This window comes from Podarcis cretensis, assembly GCF_951804945.1.
Source record: "Podarcis cretensis genome assembly, chromosome: 8".
NCBI classification, from domain to species: Eukaryota; Metazoa; Chordata; class Lepidosauria; order Squamata; family Lacertidae; genus Podarcis; species Podarcis cretensis.
This window is the reverse complement of record NC_137177.1, coordinates 70,517,782-70,536,069: the sequence shown is the minus strand read 5'-3', so window position 1 is coordinate 70,536,069 and position 18,288 is coordinate 70,517,782. Positions and strand designations below refer to the sequence as shown.

The window sequence follows — 18,288 nt, the reverse complement described above, 5'->3', positions numbered from 1 at the left end:
GATCGAAATAACTCAAGGAAATCAGATCCGGCCTTGCGTTGCAACAAATCCATGCTTAAATTTATTTTAAAATTACATTTCACAGTTTAATGTTGTTGATATCTTGAACTCCAATTGCGGGCGTGTGTGTGCACCATAATCTTTTCAGGCCTCGGGGCCTCTTCATTTGGCCCTGGTCTATCATCCCTTGGGACTCTCTCTAGGCCATACCCAGGCACACCAAATTCGCATCTGCCCCCAAATCCCAGGAGAAATTAAAACATCACTCATTTCCTAGGTCCCAGCTGTGCTAAACATTTAAAGCAGTATTATATCATTTAAAACAATCACAGTTTCTCTCCCCAAAAATCCAGGGAAATGCAGTTTTTTTAAAAAGATATTTATTAAAATTTATTAATAATTTTATTATTTAATATAATTTATTTTCAAAGCAACAAAGGAAATGTAGCTTGTTCACAGGTGGGGACAGCCATCTACATTAATGCTTGGATGCCGTGCGCCATTTTGAATCAAGGTGGCAGACCGAAACATCACTTTGGCGTGACTTTTCCCATTTTCTGGGATAGGTTTGGCCACCTCTCAAGATACCACTGCCAACCTTGGGACGAAGCTTTCTAAGATGAGGCGTGCATTGATGTTTGAACTCCAGGTGCCATTTTGAATTACCATAGCGTACTGAAACATTTTGGGTGTGACTTCACCCATTTTTTGGCATGAGTTCATACCGCCTCCTGAGATACTGTCACCAAACTTTGCATGAGGGTTCCCAAGGGGCGTGGCAGTGATTTTTGTTGATGTTTGGATGCTGGGCACCAATTAAGAATCAGGAAGGCAGACTGAATTGTGTTTTTCTTGTCACGGAACAGAGCAAATGTGCATTTATTTGTGCCTTACTGAACACAGATAATGAATGACCTGGCCTCCCATCGATATTTATTCCATCAATATCAAGGGTGGGAACCAACGTTAGTCCTACTCAATAGCAGACTCACTGAAATTAATGGGTGTGACTAACAGATCCATTTGTTTCAGTGGGTCTGCTCTGATTAGGATTTAACTGGATACAACCCTATAAATATATCTCATCTGAAGGGTTACTCCTGAGCAATTTTTACACTTGTGTCAGATTGATGCACAGTTAAAACTTACAGAATTTCTTGCCACAAGGCTATAAATGCAGACTGCTATATATTTTGGAAAGTTGCTTGTCTGTTCATTTTGCCACCTCTTAAGATACTGTCACAAATTTGGCACAATGGTTCCTGAGATCAAGGAGAAAGTTTTCTTCCATGTCTGGATACAGCCATTTGGAATCACAATGGAGAACTGAACCCTGCACTGATTTCAACCACTGATTTAAAAACTGCACTGATTTGTGTGTGTCTCTTTTAGAATTCCTGCGCAACACCAGGTACGAGGCCCCTAGCAATAAAATTAAAATAAATAACGTGTTCTTGGAAGTAGTTGCTACTGTTGAGTCTTCAAGCTAAATTGCAACGATATGACATGACTGCTTCGGTGGTAATGCAAATTATTAGCATCTTACACCATAGTAGGAGCAGGTTTCTTGAAGAATAAGAGGAAGCGGCAAGTGGGGCAGAGAGAAAAACTAAACATTAAGTGCAATCATTTAATTGGAGTCAGGAAAAGGAATTATAAAAGATGACCAAGAATGGATCAAGCCCCAATTAGGAAAGAATGTGAAGAGAGACTTTAGCTTTCAAATCTCTATCTGCTGGAACTCTTTTTCTTAGAGGTAGTGATTGGAGGGGGTGGTTCGGAGGCGCCCAGAGCTGGGACTTTCACCCCTTTCTGTTTCAGCAACTGGTAAAAGTCTAGACGGTCTGTTATGATTTTCTGGAAGACAGATCCACAGAGGAGCTTTCTGTTAGAAATGGAGGCAGCTATTCCATTCCCCCATCCCACTTCTGCACTGCAGCCACAGTGACAATCTGACTTCCACATGGTTGCCTTTACCTGCAAGGACTCTAAAACTTCGTCGTCTGTGATTTCGGCCTGGGGAGACTTGGTGCCAGGGGTGCTGTAAGTTGCCTGGATGATTCTGCTCCGAAACCTTTCAAACTTTCAGTGAAAAGAAGGGCGGGGGAATGAAGTGGACAGTGCCTTAGTTCAAAACTTAGAGAATGTCATTCCTTAGAATCAAAGCTAATGCAGTGAGACAAGGTCACTCCCAGACAACCTGTTTACATTCGTCCTGATACATGTGCACAAAGATTCTGAGTAGGACCACTGCTTATTCTGATTTATTTGGGAGAAGGTTGAACAACATCGCACCAAGCAGTCCTTATCCCTCATTTTCCAGGGGATATCCCTGTCACTTTCCTTACAGCAAAAGGTCTGGTTTTCTCGGAAGTGGGTTTATTGCACAAGAACACCAAATCCACCTGATTTGCACAATCTGGATTTCCCAGCACGTGACTGAATCGCACTGCCGTTTTTCAGACCGACAGAATTCAGTTCTGTTCCTGAGATACTAGTGAAAATACTTTGGGCCTGAGTGTAGACATAAACGTATGTTCATAACATTACATGCACATATGCATGTAAGTATGCAAGTATGCATTAAACACAGAAGGTCTTAGGTTCAATCCCTGGCAAGTTGCACTGGGCACAAAACTCCTGGAGAGCCTCTGCCAGTCGACGTAGACCAGGGTTTCCCAAACTTGGGTCTCCAGCTGTTTTTGCACTACAGCTCCCATCATCCCTAGCTACCAGGACCAGTGGTCAGAGATGATGGGGACTGTAGTTCAAAAACAGCTGGAGACCCAAATTTGGGAAGCCCTGGTGTAGACAATACTCAGCCAGATGGACCAATGGCCCTGCCTTTGTTTTAACTGAGTTTAGTAGCGTATTTTTGCACTGCTGTGGTGAAGGGTCGATAAGAAATGCAAATGTTAATAACGGTAATAACAAGGACCTAATAGCAGTAACAGTGGTGGTAGTAGTGGTTGAAGAAGCCCTGCGATCTGTGGAGAAGATTACCCTGGCACTGATGCTCTCCAGAGTGACTCTGGTTTGCTGCTCTGCCCGCTGCAAGATCTCCAGCTGCCTCTGCAGATCGTTCTGCCGGCTCAGCTGGTTCCCAACATGGTGCTGATTCAGTAACAGCTCGGCCTGGAGCCGGTTGACATTGCTCTGCAAGTCGTCGATCATCTGGCTCTTGTCAGTTAGTTTGGATTCCAGATCAGCGAGGTCCTGCGTGGCAGGAGAGGATAAAGATAGAACTGTTAACTAAGAGTAAGGATGGAGGTTTCAATTTTGTTTGCTAACGGGAAACTACCTAATTTGCAGTTCCTGGACAAATAAACAAACCAAAATGCAGCTATCCTTTGAAAATTCACACTGCGCTGAATTTTTATCCAGCCAAAGACTGTGCGCAGCAATAGTTGAAATGTGAGGGGAGAGTGCAAAATGGCTGCTGTGGGGGCACGGCATATCAGAAGATGGCTGCTGTCGGGGGACAGCTTGGGCCCATCCTTATATCTCAGTCTAACCTACCTCAAAGGGCTGTTGTGAGGATAAAAGTGGAGAGAGGGAGACACGTATTCAGCACCTTGGGCTGCTTGGAGGACAAGTGGGATAGAAATGTAGTAATAAATAAAGCAAAAGACAAAAGAGAATAATGGCTTGAATGTAAGAGAGGCTGAGGCTGTAGAAACAGGAATGGCACACGAAAAGCTCAGTTTCTTTCGCAGGTGCCTTAGGAGGTACTGGCAAGCACACTGGTGCCCATGGGCACCACATTGGAGACCCACAATTAGAACTTAGGAACCTGCTTTGTGGATTCAGTTTGCATTTAGTGGCAAAGCCACCTGATTTGCACTTTCTGCAACAAGAAATGAACTGAAGCACAGTCCATCCACTGAAATTCACACTTCCCCAAATTTTCCAGTGCAGTTCCCCCGACAGGTAAGGTGGGGTGGGGGGGAATGCATAGGCTGGGGTGAAGCGTACCTGCAAATGCATATATATGGGGAAATATAATTTTAAAATGCATCAATTAATGGACATGGGGAAATAATGGGGAAATGCATGCAATAATGGGCATATTAGGAGAAATTCAAATGGAAATGCTGAGGAATTTCCTGAGGACTCCCCCCCCCCCCAACACACACAAAAAATGCAAACTGATGTGGAAATGTGGAGAATCAAAGTTTAAGACCGAAAAAAATGAGAGAAACCAAAACTGAGATATTCGCCCTCGCTACTGGCAGGGAGCAGCAACTCACCTGCCTGAGATTGTAATTCTCTCTCTCGATGGAGCCCATCATTTCTTCGTGCTTCCTCTCCTCTCTCAAGTTGCTAAACTAAAATAAAAAGGCAAGCATGATAAAGGTACAACCCCATTTAGTATGTTCGTGGCCCGGCGGAAATCCCAGCTGGAAGGTACAGCCCATAATAATACAGGAAGCTTCCTTAGACTGAGCCAGAGCACAGCTGCACCTAACTCAGTATTGCCTTTACTTAAACTGCAGAATTTGCTCCCACAGGAGGTACTGATGGCTGCGAGAAGGCTGTCAATGGATTCTAGCCACAGTGGCTGTGCGCCGCCTCCGTTGTTGGGAGACAGTAATGCTACTGGAACACCAGTTGCTGGAAACCACAGGAGGGAACGAGTACTCTTGTGCTTTTGGCCACTGTGAGAACAGGATGCTGGACAAAATGGGCCACTGGCCTGATCCAAGAGCAGGGCCCTTGGTACGTCCTTATGTCTACTTCCAACCGCCAGCAGCTCTGCAGGATCTTGTGCTGGGGACCTTTCCAGCACTGCCTGGAGATGTTGGGGATTGAACCCAGGACAATTCTGCTTGCAAAGCGGATGCTCTACCACTAAGCCATGGCAACTTCCTCCAAGTGCCACGTGGACCTCCAGCCAGCCACAGACCTGCCATCTCACCATAAGGCAATTAGGATCTTAGCAGCAAACCTGCTAGAAACATGTGGAGGGGGCAATCCATTCTCTCAGCCCTCTCAGGGACCTAAGAAGCCATCTTATGCTGAGTCAGACTACTGGTCCAACTAGCTCAGTATTGGCTGCATGAATGCCTGTGGCTGTCCAAGGTTTCAGAGAGGAGGCTGTTCCAAATCCTTATCTGGAGATAGTGGGGATTGAACTGGATACCTTTTCCCCCCTCCAATTAAAAGTTGTTAATCCGTAATGAATTAAACAACTTTAATACAGTGGTACCTCGGGTTACAGACGCTTCAGGTTACAGACGCTTCAGGTTACAGACTCCACCAACCCAGAAATAGTACCTTAGTTTAAGAACTTTACCTCAGGATGAGAACAGAAATCGCGCAGCTGTGGCACGGCAGCATCAGGAGGCCCCATTAGCTAAAATGGCATCTCAGGTTAAGAATAGTTTCAGGTTAAGAACGGATCTCCAGAACGAATTAAGTTCTTAACCCAAGGTACCACTGTACAACATTATTTTTTTTTAAAAAAATGGCTTCCCAGATGTGCCAATAATTAACCCTTACTGCTGCTTATATTTCATAATTATCTCTAATTCACAATTTCCCCCTTTTGTCCTTGTCCATCCATTTGTCAACTCCTGCTTGTGCATTAGTTAACATTTCCAATGTTATCAGTGAGGACTGTTCATCCGTTTATCAATCCACATTAACCCATTAATTATTATTTCTGAAACAAAACCTTCATTTTCCTCCATCTATGTATATAAAAAACCTAATCATTCCCACTCTGTAGTTGTTTTCCATTCGATTCTTTATTTGTAACAAATTCACATCAAATTAATTTTAATTCCCTACATCTTTAAAAGTGTCCTGAAGTGGAGACCTTCCTTACAGAAAGCAGGTGCTCAACCACTGAGAAATGGCCCCCTCCTCACCATCTCATGCATTCAGCTGTTTCAGAGCACGCCTTAAAAAATTAAAAGAATTCTCAGCCTTCCCCGCATTCCAAACCCAGCAGAACTGTGCAACCCCCCAATCAACATACTTTATTAGACATGGCTTCCAGCTGAGCTCCCCGCTCCCTCAGCTCCTTCTGCAATGATTCTCGCTCTGCGTGAGCTTTCCTGAGCTGGGATGCCTCAAAGGATAGCTGCCTTTGCAAGGAAGATATCGCGCCTAGGGAATCAAGAGAAAAGCCCGTGAATGTGATTGAGGCCACCCAGTATGGATCGCCAGAAACTCTCCACTAGCATGAACCCTCTGAATTAACAAGAGAGGGACCTGCAAACCAATGTTGCTGTTTTGTTTTTGCCTTCTTGCAAGCATGCTCTCGTCCAATGGACAACCAATCCCAATCCCAGAAAACTCCATTCCGTTCCCTGTGCCCTGGTTTTCTTTTCTTTTTCCAATGGGCTACCATGCCCAATCCCAGGAAACTCCATTCCATTCCCCATTCCCTGGTTTTCTTTTCTTTTTCCAACCGACACTCAGCAATCCATGGTTGCTGGGCACGCTCAACTCTCATTGGGCTCTTGAGGAGGTCACCCGCTTAGGATTCCAAAATGATTGTTTTGCATTTCAACTAACCTCAGGGTTCCACTGAGCATGCTCACAACTCCCTCTTGTTTCTCAGTGGCCTCACCTTAGTTCCATTTAAATCAGCGCCTACAATGTGAGGTTGCCTCCAGAAGGGGTGACTCTTGGTTCCCCAAGGAAAATATTAGCCAACCCGTTTCCATATATAACCATCTCAGCTTTCCAAAGGTACCTGTGGCCATGTCATAATCGCATTTCACTTTCTCCAGCTCGTCGTACAGCTCGTCGTTCATCCTCTGGAACTCGAGAAGCTTGATAAAAAGGAGCTCCTCTTCCGATTCTTCCATATGCACTTCTTCGTAAGACCTACTTTCCACACGCATTTCTTCCTCGCCCTCCGAGCGTACCTTTTCCTGTATTTCAGAGTACTGCGCAGAGAGAGCGCAAAGAAAGACTGGGATGCCAAAGTAAGGGCATGGGAGAAAGCCAATTTCGTTTGCGTTTTAACAGGAAACTACCCAATTTGTACTTCTCAAAGCAACACGTGAGCTGGAATGCAATTAGCCTTTGAAATCTGCACTTCTCCAAATTTTGTGCTGCGGCTCTCCAAGCAAGAAAAGTATGCAAAATATGCATACCCTAAGGAGAAGATTTGCACAGAAATGCATACCTTACTGAAAACAGCATTCAAAAATTCATTATAGTAGGGAAAACTGCATCCCCCCCCCCCAAAAAAAAGGGTATGTTAGGAGAAATCCACCCTAAAATACTGGTGAATTCTCATGAGAATTTAGGGGTTGTTGGGGGGTTTTTTCCCTTCAAAAGTGCAAATTGCTGCAGAAATGTGCAGAACCAAGTTTACAACTGGAAAATGGGGAAACTGGCCTCTGCTAGGTTCCTCTACTCAAACGTTTCCCCTTCTTCCTCCATTTTCCCTGCCTGGATTAGACCTTTTACTCACCAACGAGGCAGAACTTTAGAGTACAGGTCCTGGGACCCCACAGAGTGAGCAGGTGGGCCCCCGTTAAACGCAGCAGCAGGACGGACAACATTTGGAAGTAAGCGAAGTGATGAGGATGACTTAGGCACATAAAAGCTTTCTTAAACCAAGCCAGAAGCTTGCTCCACTTTGTTCAGCATTGTCTACACGGACTGGCAGCACCTCAACAGGGTGACCTGGAGACACTGGGGATTGAACCTTCTAAAGTAGTAGGGTCCTTAAGACCAGAGTCTAAAACGACCTAACTTCACCACTGCTGACTCTGACCCTGATAAGGAGGGTGCCAGCCAGGTCAGTTTGGACACTGGAGACTGAGGTCTTGCTGTCGCCTGGGGGAAAGGCAGGATAGCAAGGGAAAGGGACTCCCAAGGGCCAGGTAGGCAATCCTGGGGGCCACAATTGAACCACAGGTCAAAGGGTGCCCATCTCTAGCTTGGGGAGGGGGCAGGGTTCTGCCCAACCCCATAGACATTCTGTACTTCTGCAAATCTTTGTGTGTTCCCCATGCCTGCAAAAACTTCCCTCTTTTGTGTGGACAGTGCTGTTTCGGCTCTAAGGACACCAGAGCTTGGGAAACGAATTTGCTTTGAGTGTAGAAAAAATTCTCCCCAACTAGCCTTCAGGCTCACCTCTTTCTCCAGCTGCTCCAGTTCATTCTGATCCTTCAGCAGCGTCTTGCTAAGGAGCGCCATCTTGGAGTCCACCTGTCTGTCTGTCTGGGCCAGCTCCAATTTCAACCGCTCCAATTCCTGCCGAAATTCTTCTGGGATGCTCTTCTGCTGCATAAGGACCGGCAGAGAGACACCTCGCCTGCGCAGGTTTGGGTCACTCACTTGCATCGTAAGTTTTTCTTCCGGTTCCTTTTAAGGAGAGGGATAAAAGATTCAGAAGGCACTGAAGCTGGAAACTGAGGGCGCAGCCCTCCAGTAACTTGGGGAAATGCTGCTAGAACTTGGAAGGTTATCTCAGAACTGTTGTAGGAAATACTGGGCACAGAGGATGCAAAGCATAGGAAGCATAGGGACTCTGCCTGCCATTGGCTCTGGCTGTGCCTGCCACTGGCTTTGGCGCCACCTACTGTTGGCCTCCAGGCCTTCCGCCCTACCAATCGCTATAGGCACCAGCCACCACAGAGGGCGAATCCACCAAACATATCCCCAAGCATTTGCCATTAGCACAGAGGATGCATTCACTTTCCCTGCTCTCCCTTTAGTTAGATTGCAAAGTAAGAGCCCCTGGCACATATAGAGGCTTACAGAATTACACACAGACGGCCAATGTGGTGTTGTGTGGTTCAGGATCCTTCTTTTCCTGAAACTGCAGAGTTGCAAGAGACCTCGTGAGTCATCTAGTCAAACCCTCTGCAATGCAGGAATCAGAGAATCAGAGAATTATAGATTTGGAAGTGACCATGGGGATTATCCAGTCCAACACCCTGCAATGAGGTAGCTGCCAGTGGTCCCCTATGGCTCGTATCCACTAGGAGCCTCTCTGTGTTCAGTGCCTTGGATCCAATTTTTGTGGCGCTCCCTTCCAGTTGAGTTCAGGCCGGCCAAAGATGATCTCAGCAGGTTATCCAAGTGAATGCTGATTTCATAGTTTTAACTCACATTTAATCTTAACGTATAGTGCAAATTGTTGAAATGAAAATTTAAAAAACAGTGGTTCACGTGTCGAACTAGGACCCAGGAGGCCCGGGTTCAGATCCCCAATTGGGTGTGAAGCCTGCTGGTTAACCTTGGGCTAGCCTCAGCCTCTCAGCTTAACCTACCACACAGGGTTGTTTGGTCAGGGCACAGCCTGACTCCCTCCCTTGGCAATCTTCACAGAACTTTAGCCTAATGGTTGCCATCAATTTGAGTTGAATTAATTTGAATGAAATGATTTTAGAATGTTGTATTATTTTATTGTTGTTAGCCACCCTGAGCCCGGCTTCGGCTGGGGAGGGCGGGATATAAATAAAATTTATTATTATTATTATTATTATTATTATTATTATTATGAGAGTAAAATGTGGAGCAGGGGAGAACCACGTATACGCCAATCTCAGCTCCTTGGAGGAAAAGCAAGACAGAAAGGCAGTAAATGAATAAACAAATAAGAAGGACTGGGCCAACCTTCTGGGCGGGTCTCTCCACTGGGGCGAGCTCACCCCCCTGCTGGGCCTGGTCCAGCTGCATCTGCATCACTTCCAGCTCCTCCCGGAGGACTGAAATCACGTCGTCCTTCCGGACGCTCTCCGCTTCACAGTTGGCAAGGCGGACGAGTTCCGCTTCCATCTTTTGCAAAGTTGTATCCTTGGGGGGGCGGGGGCGGGGAGAGATATGAGAACAGCCAGGTTGAGACCTCAAAGACACTTCCTACAGTTGCATGACATGGGTGCCCCAGCAGGCAAGGCTGGTTCTACAATAAACACTTTGTCCACTTACATGGCAAGGGTGGGGAACCTCAGGCCACAGGCCAAATGCAGCCACCCAGGCCGCTCTTCCTGGCCCTTGCAGCACTCCTCGGCCATTCCCCCTTACTGGCCCTACTCTATGCCCTCCTTGAGAGTTTCTGCCTGGCTGGAAGGTGTCCCAGAGCTCGGTTCCTGCCTCTTACTTGCCTTGGCAGGGTATGGAGAAATGGATGCTTCTGTATAGAAGCCCTGCTGGAATGTAGGCTGCTGTGCAAAGGGAAAGAGCTGCCCCTGCTGACCCACCTACTTTTCGCTTCTGGCCATGCCCCCTGCTGGCATGCGGGCCCCACAGAAGGCTCCCCACAAGGGAATGTGGCCTCGAGCTGAAAACAGGTGCCCTTGACTGTTGTATGGGGTAGGGAGGAAAGACAGCCACGCTCAGATACAAGGAAGACTGCTGATGTAGCCCAATATTTTTTACTCTGACAGGCAGATGATCTCCAGGAGCCAGAGATCTTTCCATCAGCTGTATGTTCCCAAGTCCCAATTCATCATGCTGACTTGGATCTATAAAGGCCCGTGTAGTTCAGGACCCCTGTATCTTTCAGAGTGCTTCTCCTGGTGTTGAACCCTACTCAGATCCATTGACCTGCACCAGAAGGCCCACTTTCGGGTGCCTCCCTGGAAGGGCACGTACTGGAAATTGTAGAACTGTATATGCTTTGATAAATAGCCTACACATGATATAAAAACCTGTAACTGCAGAAGGATAGCTCTATTACTCTGGCTGCATTAATGTTTGTCCAATGGAGAGCAGGTTCCAATATGGCAGGCATGCCTTCCGTCTGAGAACGGGACTTAGTTTCCATGCACCTGTAAAACTAAGGTGAGGGCATGGCTCTATATAAGCCTGCGTAATTCATAGGCTTGCAGTTTCCACTTTTGCGTTCTCCCTAGAGGCCGCTACTGTGACCAAGTAAAGTTGCCTTAAACATCACAACAGTGTGGTTATACTGAAGAACTCCGCTACAGGCATGAGTCCCCCCCATGCTCAGCATCCAGGGTACCAGGATGGGCCTGGCCAGTGCCAGTGCTTTCCAGTAAGCCTTGCACGGCCCAGTTCCCTGCTCCATTTCCTCTGCCAAGCTGCTTTGAAAGTTACATCCTTACCTTTTCCTGAAGCAGACTGACGTACCATGGGATTCTGCTTCCTTTGCGGGTTTGGCTTTTCGGGTAGACGCCGCCTGAGAAGCCCTCAGTGAAACTTTTCCACTTAGGCAACCCAGACATGCTCTGAGTAGATGAGGCCGGACAATCTGTGTGCGCAATGGCAATGGAGTGGAGGAGAGAAAGGCACCGTCAAGGTAGTGCTATGGATCATCTCCGACGCTAGTCCTGAATCTGCTGGGATGCGACTGAAACCCACACGGGTCTAGCAATCGTCTGGAAGCACCCAGAGTGCCATGGGCAATAATGGAGCCCTTTAACGATACATTTAATACATTGCCATTATAAAAAGAAGGCTGTCCTGGGATGTACCGCATCGGAAGGCTAGAAATCGTCCAGCTCAGTTGCCTGAAAAGAGGCGAGTTATAGCAGCTGAAACGAAAGCACTGCAGTTTTGTTTAAACATAGCAAAAGCTGCCTGCCCCACACCCCTTTCTGCATAGTCCTGAGGTGTAAACTCCGGTTTGCAGCAGGAAGGGGAGGGGAGGGGAGGGATCTGTGTGGGAACCAGCGAGTCAGACAAAGGCACTCACATCTGAGGCAGCTCTTTGACTCAAAGATATCTGGTCTTTGAAGTATCAAGTTCCATTCTTCCAAGGAGAGCTGGGAGGACAGACTTATGGTGCTGATGTTGCAAGGCAGGTGGCCTTTGGTTATCTCATTCCCTGCAAAGAGAAGGAGGAGGAGGAGGAGGAAGGAGACGGTTACATGGGTCTTTCACACACTCAATGCATGGAAATCGCCAACAATGGAGGCACCACTTTTTCAGTTTAGACAGCATGCAGCAAATTGCAAAACAAAACCTTCAGCTCTCAGCAGGTTGCTGGATGATCACAACTCCCCTCTTCCCTGACCACTGGCCATGATGGTTGAGGCTGGTGGGAACTGAAGTCCAGCAACATCCTGGAGGACCACTGGTTCTCATGCCTACCCGAAGAGACATTTTGGACGTGAGAAGATTATGGAAGAGGGGCAGGTTAGGGTTACAACAGCACTTAGCAAGCTCAGGAGTCAGTTATCTGGAATGTACGTCAACATCCTGACAGTTCAAGTCAGATTTTCTTGAGTTCAGTTAGGATGCCTTCTTGATTAATAATGATGGATGGAAAGGTGCTCATTAAAGTACTTTGATGACTGCTTGCTCCTAGCTACTGCACACATCTCACCTGCTTGAGTGCAGCCCCCAGAGCAGGGTGGGGAACCTTTTTCATCCCAAGGGCCACATTTCCTTTTCAGCAACCTTCTGGGGGGCCACATGCTAGTGGTGGGTGGGGCCAGAGGCAAAACTGGGTGGAGCAATAAATTTAAACTTTACTTTTGCAGTAGACTAGTCTCTATAGGCACCCCACACCTCTCTCTATCCTTCCTGTGTGTTGACGAGGGTGGAGTGCAGGACTAGGACAGAGTTTCCCAAACTTGGGCCTCCAACTGTTTTGGACTACAATTCCCATCATCCTTGACCTGGTCCTGCTAGCTAGGGAAAGGAAAGGAGTACAATGATGCATCTCAGCCAGGCAAAAGCACACATGCAGGTACACAGCAGGGGTGTGGGCTGTGAACAGGATGTAGCCTGGAGAGAGTCCCAAGGGCCCAAAAGAGAGGCATGAAGGGCCATCTTTGGTGCTGGGCTGAGGTTCCCCATCTCTGCACTACAGAAAAACACTTCAGCCCATTGCTCCTCCTAGCTCAGGGATGGGGAACCTGCTGCCTTCCGTAAGTTGTTGTACTCCCAGCTCCCACCACTACTTACCATTGGCCATGCTGGCTGGGGGCTGATGGGAGTTGCAGCCCAGCAGTGCCTGGATGGAGAACCATAGGTTGGGGAAAGCTGTCCTCCAGCCCACTACACCACCCTGGCCTCCCACAGAGACTGCCTCTTCCTCTTGAGCCTTACCAAGGTGAGATGTTGAAGTAGCTCTGTGGCTGTACCTGGGGCACCCAGGGCGCATGAGGAAGGATTTCCGCAGTTCCTCCACCTCGGGCGTGTAGGGAGACCTTGTAGGGCTCGCCAGCTCTTCCTTAGCCTGGGGAAGGAGAGGAATTGAGGGTGCAAAGGAGAAGAGAAAGGAGGCACAGCGTCGGCAACCTCTGCCGTTGACGGCATCATGCACTGAGCAGGCAGGGCTGGACTAAATGACATCCAGGGCCCTTTCAAATTCGTGCTAGGATTCTGCTCGTATCAAGGCATTGCCTACCTGCTTCTCATAGTACTCCCTCACTGCTTGGCCTGCTTTGCTGGAGATGGTTTTGCCGCTCGATGGAGGAGTCCACACTGGATTGTTCTGCTGCGACTGCTGCCGCTGCTTCCGGTTGCTCATTTCCTGCAGCACAGTGAAGCTCTTCCTCATCAAGGTGCCGCGTTTCTCCATGAGGGCAGCGGCTCAGTTGCTCTCGTTGCAACAAAGGGGTAAAGAGCCCTGCAATGTTTAAAAGCCCGTTATGAGAAAAAGAGACCTTCTTATTGTCAGATGGGGTATATAGGACTGAACAAAGACTGTGAGCCTATGCACTCTGTGTCTGTGAATAGACATCCCGCCCCCCCCCCGCCCCCATGCCTACTGAACATGCGTGGGACATACTTCCGGCTGAGAAGAGCCTGGCTGCTGGGTCAGGCCAAAGGTTGAGCCAACCCGGACTATGCGCTTGTCATCTGAGGCCCTTCTCTACATCCCCCACCCCAGAGAAGTTCGGAGGGTGACAACAAGAGCCGGGCCTTTTCTGTGGTGGCTCCCCGATTGTGGAACGCTCTCCCCAGAGCCATCATTACATGTCTTTAGGCACCAGGCAAAAACATTCTTCTTTACCCAGGCCTTTAGCCATTAAATAAGCTATAGCCTGTGGAAAGTGTGTGGGAGAGGGCTGTGAGGATGACTATTGCCTTATTAGGCTATCTGTAAGTATGCTTTTTATGTTTTTATCATGCATGTTCTGTAATGTGTTTTTAATGTCGGACATAGCCCTGGGATCTTTTGATAGCTGGCGATATAAAAACTGAGTTCATAAAAATAAAAGTCCAAAGTCCTGTCTTCGGAGTGGCCAACCAGAAGCCCCTGGGAAGCCTGTCAACAGGACCTGAGTGAAGATATACTCTCTCCCAGCAAAAGGTATTCAAGAGTTCTACTGCCTTCGACAGCAGAGCACAGCTGTCTAGTAGCCACAGGTAACCTTATCCTCCACAAATAACATCACTTTCACTATTAAAACTTACCTTTGAGTAAATGCAGTTAGGAACGTGGCATAAAGCGATCTATTTCAGGGCCGCAAGGTTTAGTGGCTAGATGAACCAATCAAACGTTTTTGTCGATCCGTCTGGAAAGACAAATTATAAAATGGTGGGGCTGAGTGAACAAGGAGAGACCCACATTTATTTCCTTTTCCAGCTGTTTTCGATGTGCTGGTATGTTCCAACAACAGGAAAGGGGGGGGGGACAAGATTACAGACAGCCTGTCCTAACACGCAACAGCACACAATTTTAAGTGTGGGTGGTTAAATTTTAAGTTCAGCGTATATACCAAACTATCTCTATACTTTTTTTTTAAAGCACCTATATCAAGGTTTGATGACGTGCATAGTTATTTAAATTCATCTATTAATCCATTAAAAGGATGCCAATTTAATATGTTTGGTGTGCCTCAAGCTGTTTTTGAACTACAACTCCCATCATCCCTGACTAGCAAGACCAGTGGCAAGGGATGATGGGAATTGTAGTCTAAAAACAGCTGGAGGCACAAGGTTGGGAAACACTAGACGACCCTGGGAACACCTTCCAACTACAGTACGATTCCATGTAGGCTACCAGCGCACGCATGCGCATCGGAACCCGGCAACCGCAACAAAGGCGCGGCCAAAGAGGCGTGGCCAAAAGACAGAGGCGGGACCTGTTCTCTTATTCTCTCTCTCGGTCGTTGTACTGAAGCTTCTCTCGGCCTTTCGCTCCGTTCTCCTCCTCCGCCTTCCCCCTCACCTGCCAAAGGGCCACGGCCCGCGCCCTCCCCGGCTCTCCGGCCGCGCGAGCCGGAGCCCGGCCAAGGAACGCGCTGGCTGGTTCCCCACCTTCGCGGCCTAATGCGGTTGCTTAGCAACGCGGAAGCGGAACTACAGCTCCCGTCGCCCTCTGGCGCATACGCTTCGGCGTTGTTGTTTTTAATACACCGTGTTCTGATTGGTCGCCTCTCCCACGCTCGTTCCGCCGCTCGCACCTCCCATCCCATCCGGGCACGCATGCGCGGGGCCGACTCGCGCTCCTCACGTGGTTTCCGACCTCGAGGACCTTGTAAGTAGAATCTATGTATGCGGTTGTCGCTTGGAGGGGAATTGTGCTCGTGTGAGCGCGCCCAGTTGCCTTGCGCGGGTTTGGGGAATGGCAGCTAAGGGCTAAGGCAGCAGGTACAGCTCGCCACGCGGGGCAGAAGCCGGCTGCTTCTTTCAATCAGCCCCTTTTCTCGGAACCATGTGGACTAGTGCCTTACTTTATTTTGAGGGGAAGGAGCGTAGCTCAGTGGTTGAGCTTCTGCTTTGCATCTGCAAGGTCCCAAGGTCGGGGGTGTCCGCTATGTGAGACCTTGCAGAGCCGCTGCGGATAGATGATAATTGTGTTAAATTCAGGGTCGCCGCCTGTCCTGTATAATACAGGATTGCCACGTATTTCAGTGTAACATGCTCTGTGTGTGTGTGTGTGTGTCTCACACACACACTCGGCCAAGTTAGGTATCCTCTCCAAATGCATGTGTTCGAAAGGGTGTGAGAAAGGTCATGTATTTATGCTGTGGGTAGCCAAGCACAGACAAATTTACAAATTCGTGGATGTGTGTGTGTGACAAATTTCAGAGGCGCCAATAGATTATAATAGATTGCTTTGAATTCACTTCAGCACCAACTGGAAAAAAATAATAATCCCCCCCAACTGCTCTGCCCCATCCTGTCCTATATTTTGCCAGAACAAAGGTGGCAGTCGTAAATGGACTGGTGGGTCTGACTGTATAAAAGGAGCTTTCTACATTTCTGGGTTAGGAATAATTGAGGAATGGACCACAAGGATTCTGTGTTCTCATTCCCTGGGCCTAGCTTCTATTCCACATCCCCCTCATTTATTTTAGAATTGCAGAAATTTAGGTAGCCTGGTTCCTCATTTCATAACTGTAAGCTGATGGTGCTTTTTTGTTTGTTTTAAAATGAGACTTAAGTGTTGGGATCTGATTTGTTACCTCTGTTTCCCCTTCTCCACAGGAACCAGACATCATGGTTCAGCTGGGTAAGTGGAATTAATAATACTTTGTCCTTGTGTAGTGATGGAGCAACACTGGAACCAGTAAGAAAGCCCTGCTGGATCAGGCCAAAGACCTATCAGTTCTGGCATCCTGTTCACACAGCAGCGAACCAGGTGCCCTTTATAGGAAGATCACAGGAAGCCCCGAGCGCAACAGTGCTGTCCTTTCTTGTGATTCCTAGAGGCCTACCACCTCCAGCAGTGGAGTTGCGTGACTTCCTCCATCTTTATTAACTTTTGGGAGGAGTTTGAAAACCTTCCCATTTACCCAGGCATTTGGTGGCTAAAGAATACTATTCTGGGCAGCCTCTAGATCACTGGGGGTGGAAATGCTTTTAACTTTGACCGGTATTAGGTGTAATGGTTTTTAGAATGTGTTAACTCTGCTAGATTTGTTTTTTAAACTCTGCCTCTGTTTACCACCCTGGGCTCCTTGGGGATGGAGGGTCAGGTATAAATTCAGTAAATAGCAATAACAATAAATAATAACAAGATAGACATCGTGATTTGTAGCCTTCTCATCCAGGAATTTGCCGAATCCTCTTTTAAAGCCATCCAAGTGGACTGCTGTATGGTTTTTAAGGCATTGGAAGACTCTAAAAGCAGACACGTTTGAGATCTGGATGTCACAACTCTGCGGCTTGATATTAATGGACAAACTGGCAGCCCTTGTCCGAGAGAGTTGAACAGAGAAGAAAGCCACTACTCTTCAATCAACAGGGCATAGTTTTATTACGCGTGCAACATCGATAGAACCCATTTATAGACCCCCCAAGAACACATGGCGATTTGTGGAATGGTACCATTGTTTAAGGAACACACGTAGCGCTGCGGTCTAAACCACTAAGCCTCTTGGGCCTGCCTATCAGAAGGTTGGCGGTTCAAATCCCCATGACAGGGTGAGCTCCTGTTGCTCAGTCCCAGCTCCTGCCAACCTAGCAGTTCGAAAGCATGCCAAAAAGTGCAAGTAGATAAACCTCCAGCGGGAAGGTAAACGGCATTTCTGCGCGCTGCTCTGGTTTCGTTGTTTCGTTGCGCCAGATGCAGCTTAGTCATGCTGGCCACATGACCCAGAAAAACTGTGACAAACACCGGCTCCCTCAGCCTGTAAAGCGAGATGAGCACCACAACCCCAGAGTCATCTGCGACTGGACTTAACTGTCAGGGGTCCTTTATCTTTACCTTTTTTTAACCATTGTTTAAAGACTGAAACGACTTAAAAATTAACTGTAACTAAACAGATATTTGGTACTTCTAGGCAGGGTGGGGTGGGGTGTAAAAACAAAAATCAGCATTTATGAGTGACATATATTGCAGATGAAGAAAAGCACTATGGAGTTGGTGGTCATCACTGCCTCCATTGGGAGCGAGTTCTACAGCTTAACTATGCTCTGTGTAAAGAAGTATTTCCTTCAGCTTGTTTTAACCGCTGGAGGGAAATCTTCAATAAATGCAGGGTTTCTGTTGACGTTGCCTTTGCACGGTCTCCCTTCCAGGGCACTGCCTCCTGAAAAAGTACCACAATGCGCATACAGTCATCCGCTTTGCTATGGGTGGCTGTGCCAACAGGCCTTACTTTCGGATCGTGGCCGCACAGAACAAGCGAGCCCGGGACGGGAAGCACCTGGAGCAGATTGGGTGCTACGACCCGCTTCCCAACGATCACAACGAGAGGATCGTTGGTGTGAACTTCGAGCGGCTGAAATACTGGATTGCCAATGGCGCCCACCTCACCAAGCCCGTCGAGAAACTTCTGGGTAATGCCACCCGGTTTCCTTCTTTTGGGGGGGGGGGGAATGTTGCTCCTATTTTGTTGTCGCTTTCTGTGTTCCCTTACTTAGATTGACATTTTGCTTGCTGAACAAATCATTTATACCAAAATTAAATGTGGCTTATACTTTTAATAGTTTCTCCACCATGCC

General features: G+C 47.7%; 2 protein-coding genes across 6 annotated transcripts in view; one reads left to right on the top strand and one right to left on the bottom strand.

Annotated features, from left to right (window-relative positions):
• MRPS16 (mitochondrial ribosomal protein S16) overlaps nucleotides 1-18,288 on the top strand; it is a 317,894-nt gene that overhangs the window by 297,870 nt on the left and 1,736 nt on the right. Inside the window, exons 1-3 of one of the 4 annotated variants that reach the window (XM_079987374.1) lie at nucleotides 15,242-15,373; nucleotides 16,327-16,351; nucleotides 17,863-18,123. In XM_079987374.1, the coding sequence (XP_079843500.1) occupies nucleotides 16,339-16,351; nucleotides 17,863-18,123 (274 nt within the window). In that variant the 5' untranslated portion in view covers nucleotides 15,242-15,373; nucleotides 16,327-16,338. Of the gene's footprint in view, nucleotides 1-15,241; nucleotides 15,487-16,326; nucleotides 16,352-17,862; nucleotides 18,124-18,288 lie in introns of those variants that run through there. The other 3 variants (XM_079987373.1, XM_079987376.1, XM_079987375.1) reach the window with 3 other exon arrangements.
• On the bottom strand, nucleotides 1,617-15,176 carry CCDC27 (coiled-coil domain containing 27). 2 transcript variants are annotated; one of them, XM_079986971.1, is made up of 14 exons: nucleotides 15,065-15,176; nucleotides 14,308-14,408; nucleotides 13,295-13,516; nucleotides 12,994-13,123; nucleotides 11,633-11,764; nucleotides 11,043-11,188; nucleotides 9,592-9,771; nucleotides 8,104-8,334; nucleotides 6,707-6,902; nucleotides 5,984-6,114; nucleotides 4,251-4,328; nucleotides 3,004-3,216; nucleotides 1,978-2,082; nucleotides 1,617-1,857 (listed from the first exon to the last, which is right to left on the bottom strand). In XM_079986971.1, exons 3-14 carry the CDS (start codon nucleotides 13,466-13,468, stop codon nucleotides 1,729-1,731), a joined length of 1,845 nt encoding a protein of 614 aa, XP_079843097.1. In that variant the 5' UTR covers nucleotides 13,469-13,516; nucleotides 14,308-14,408; nucleotides 15,065-15,176; the 3' UTR covers nucleotides 1,617-1,728. The 2 variants fall into 2 exon arrangements, with proteins under 2 accessions (XP_079843097.1, XP_079843096.1); XM_079986970.1 differs by having other exon boundaries at nucleotides 1,617-2,082.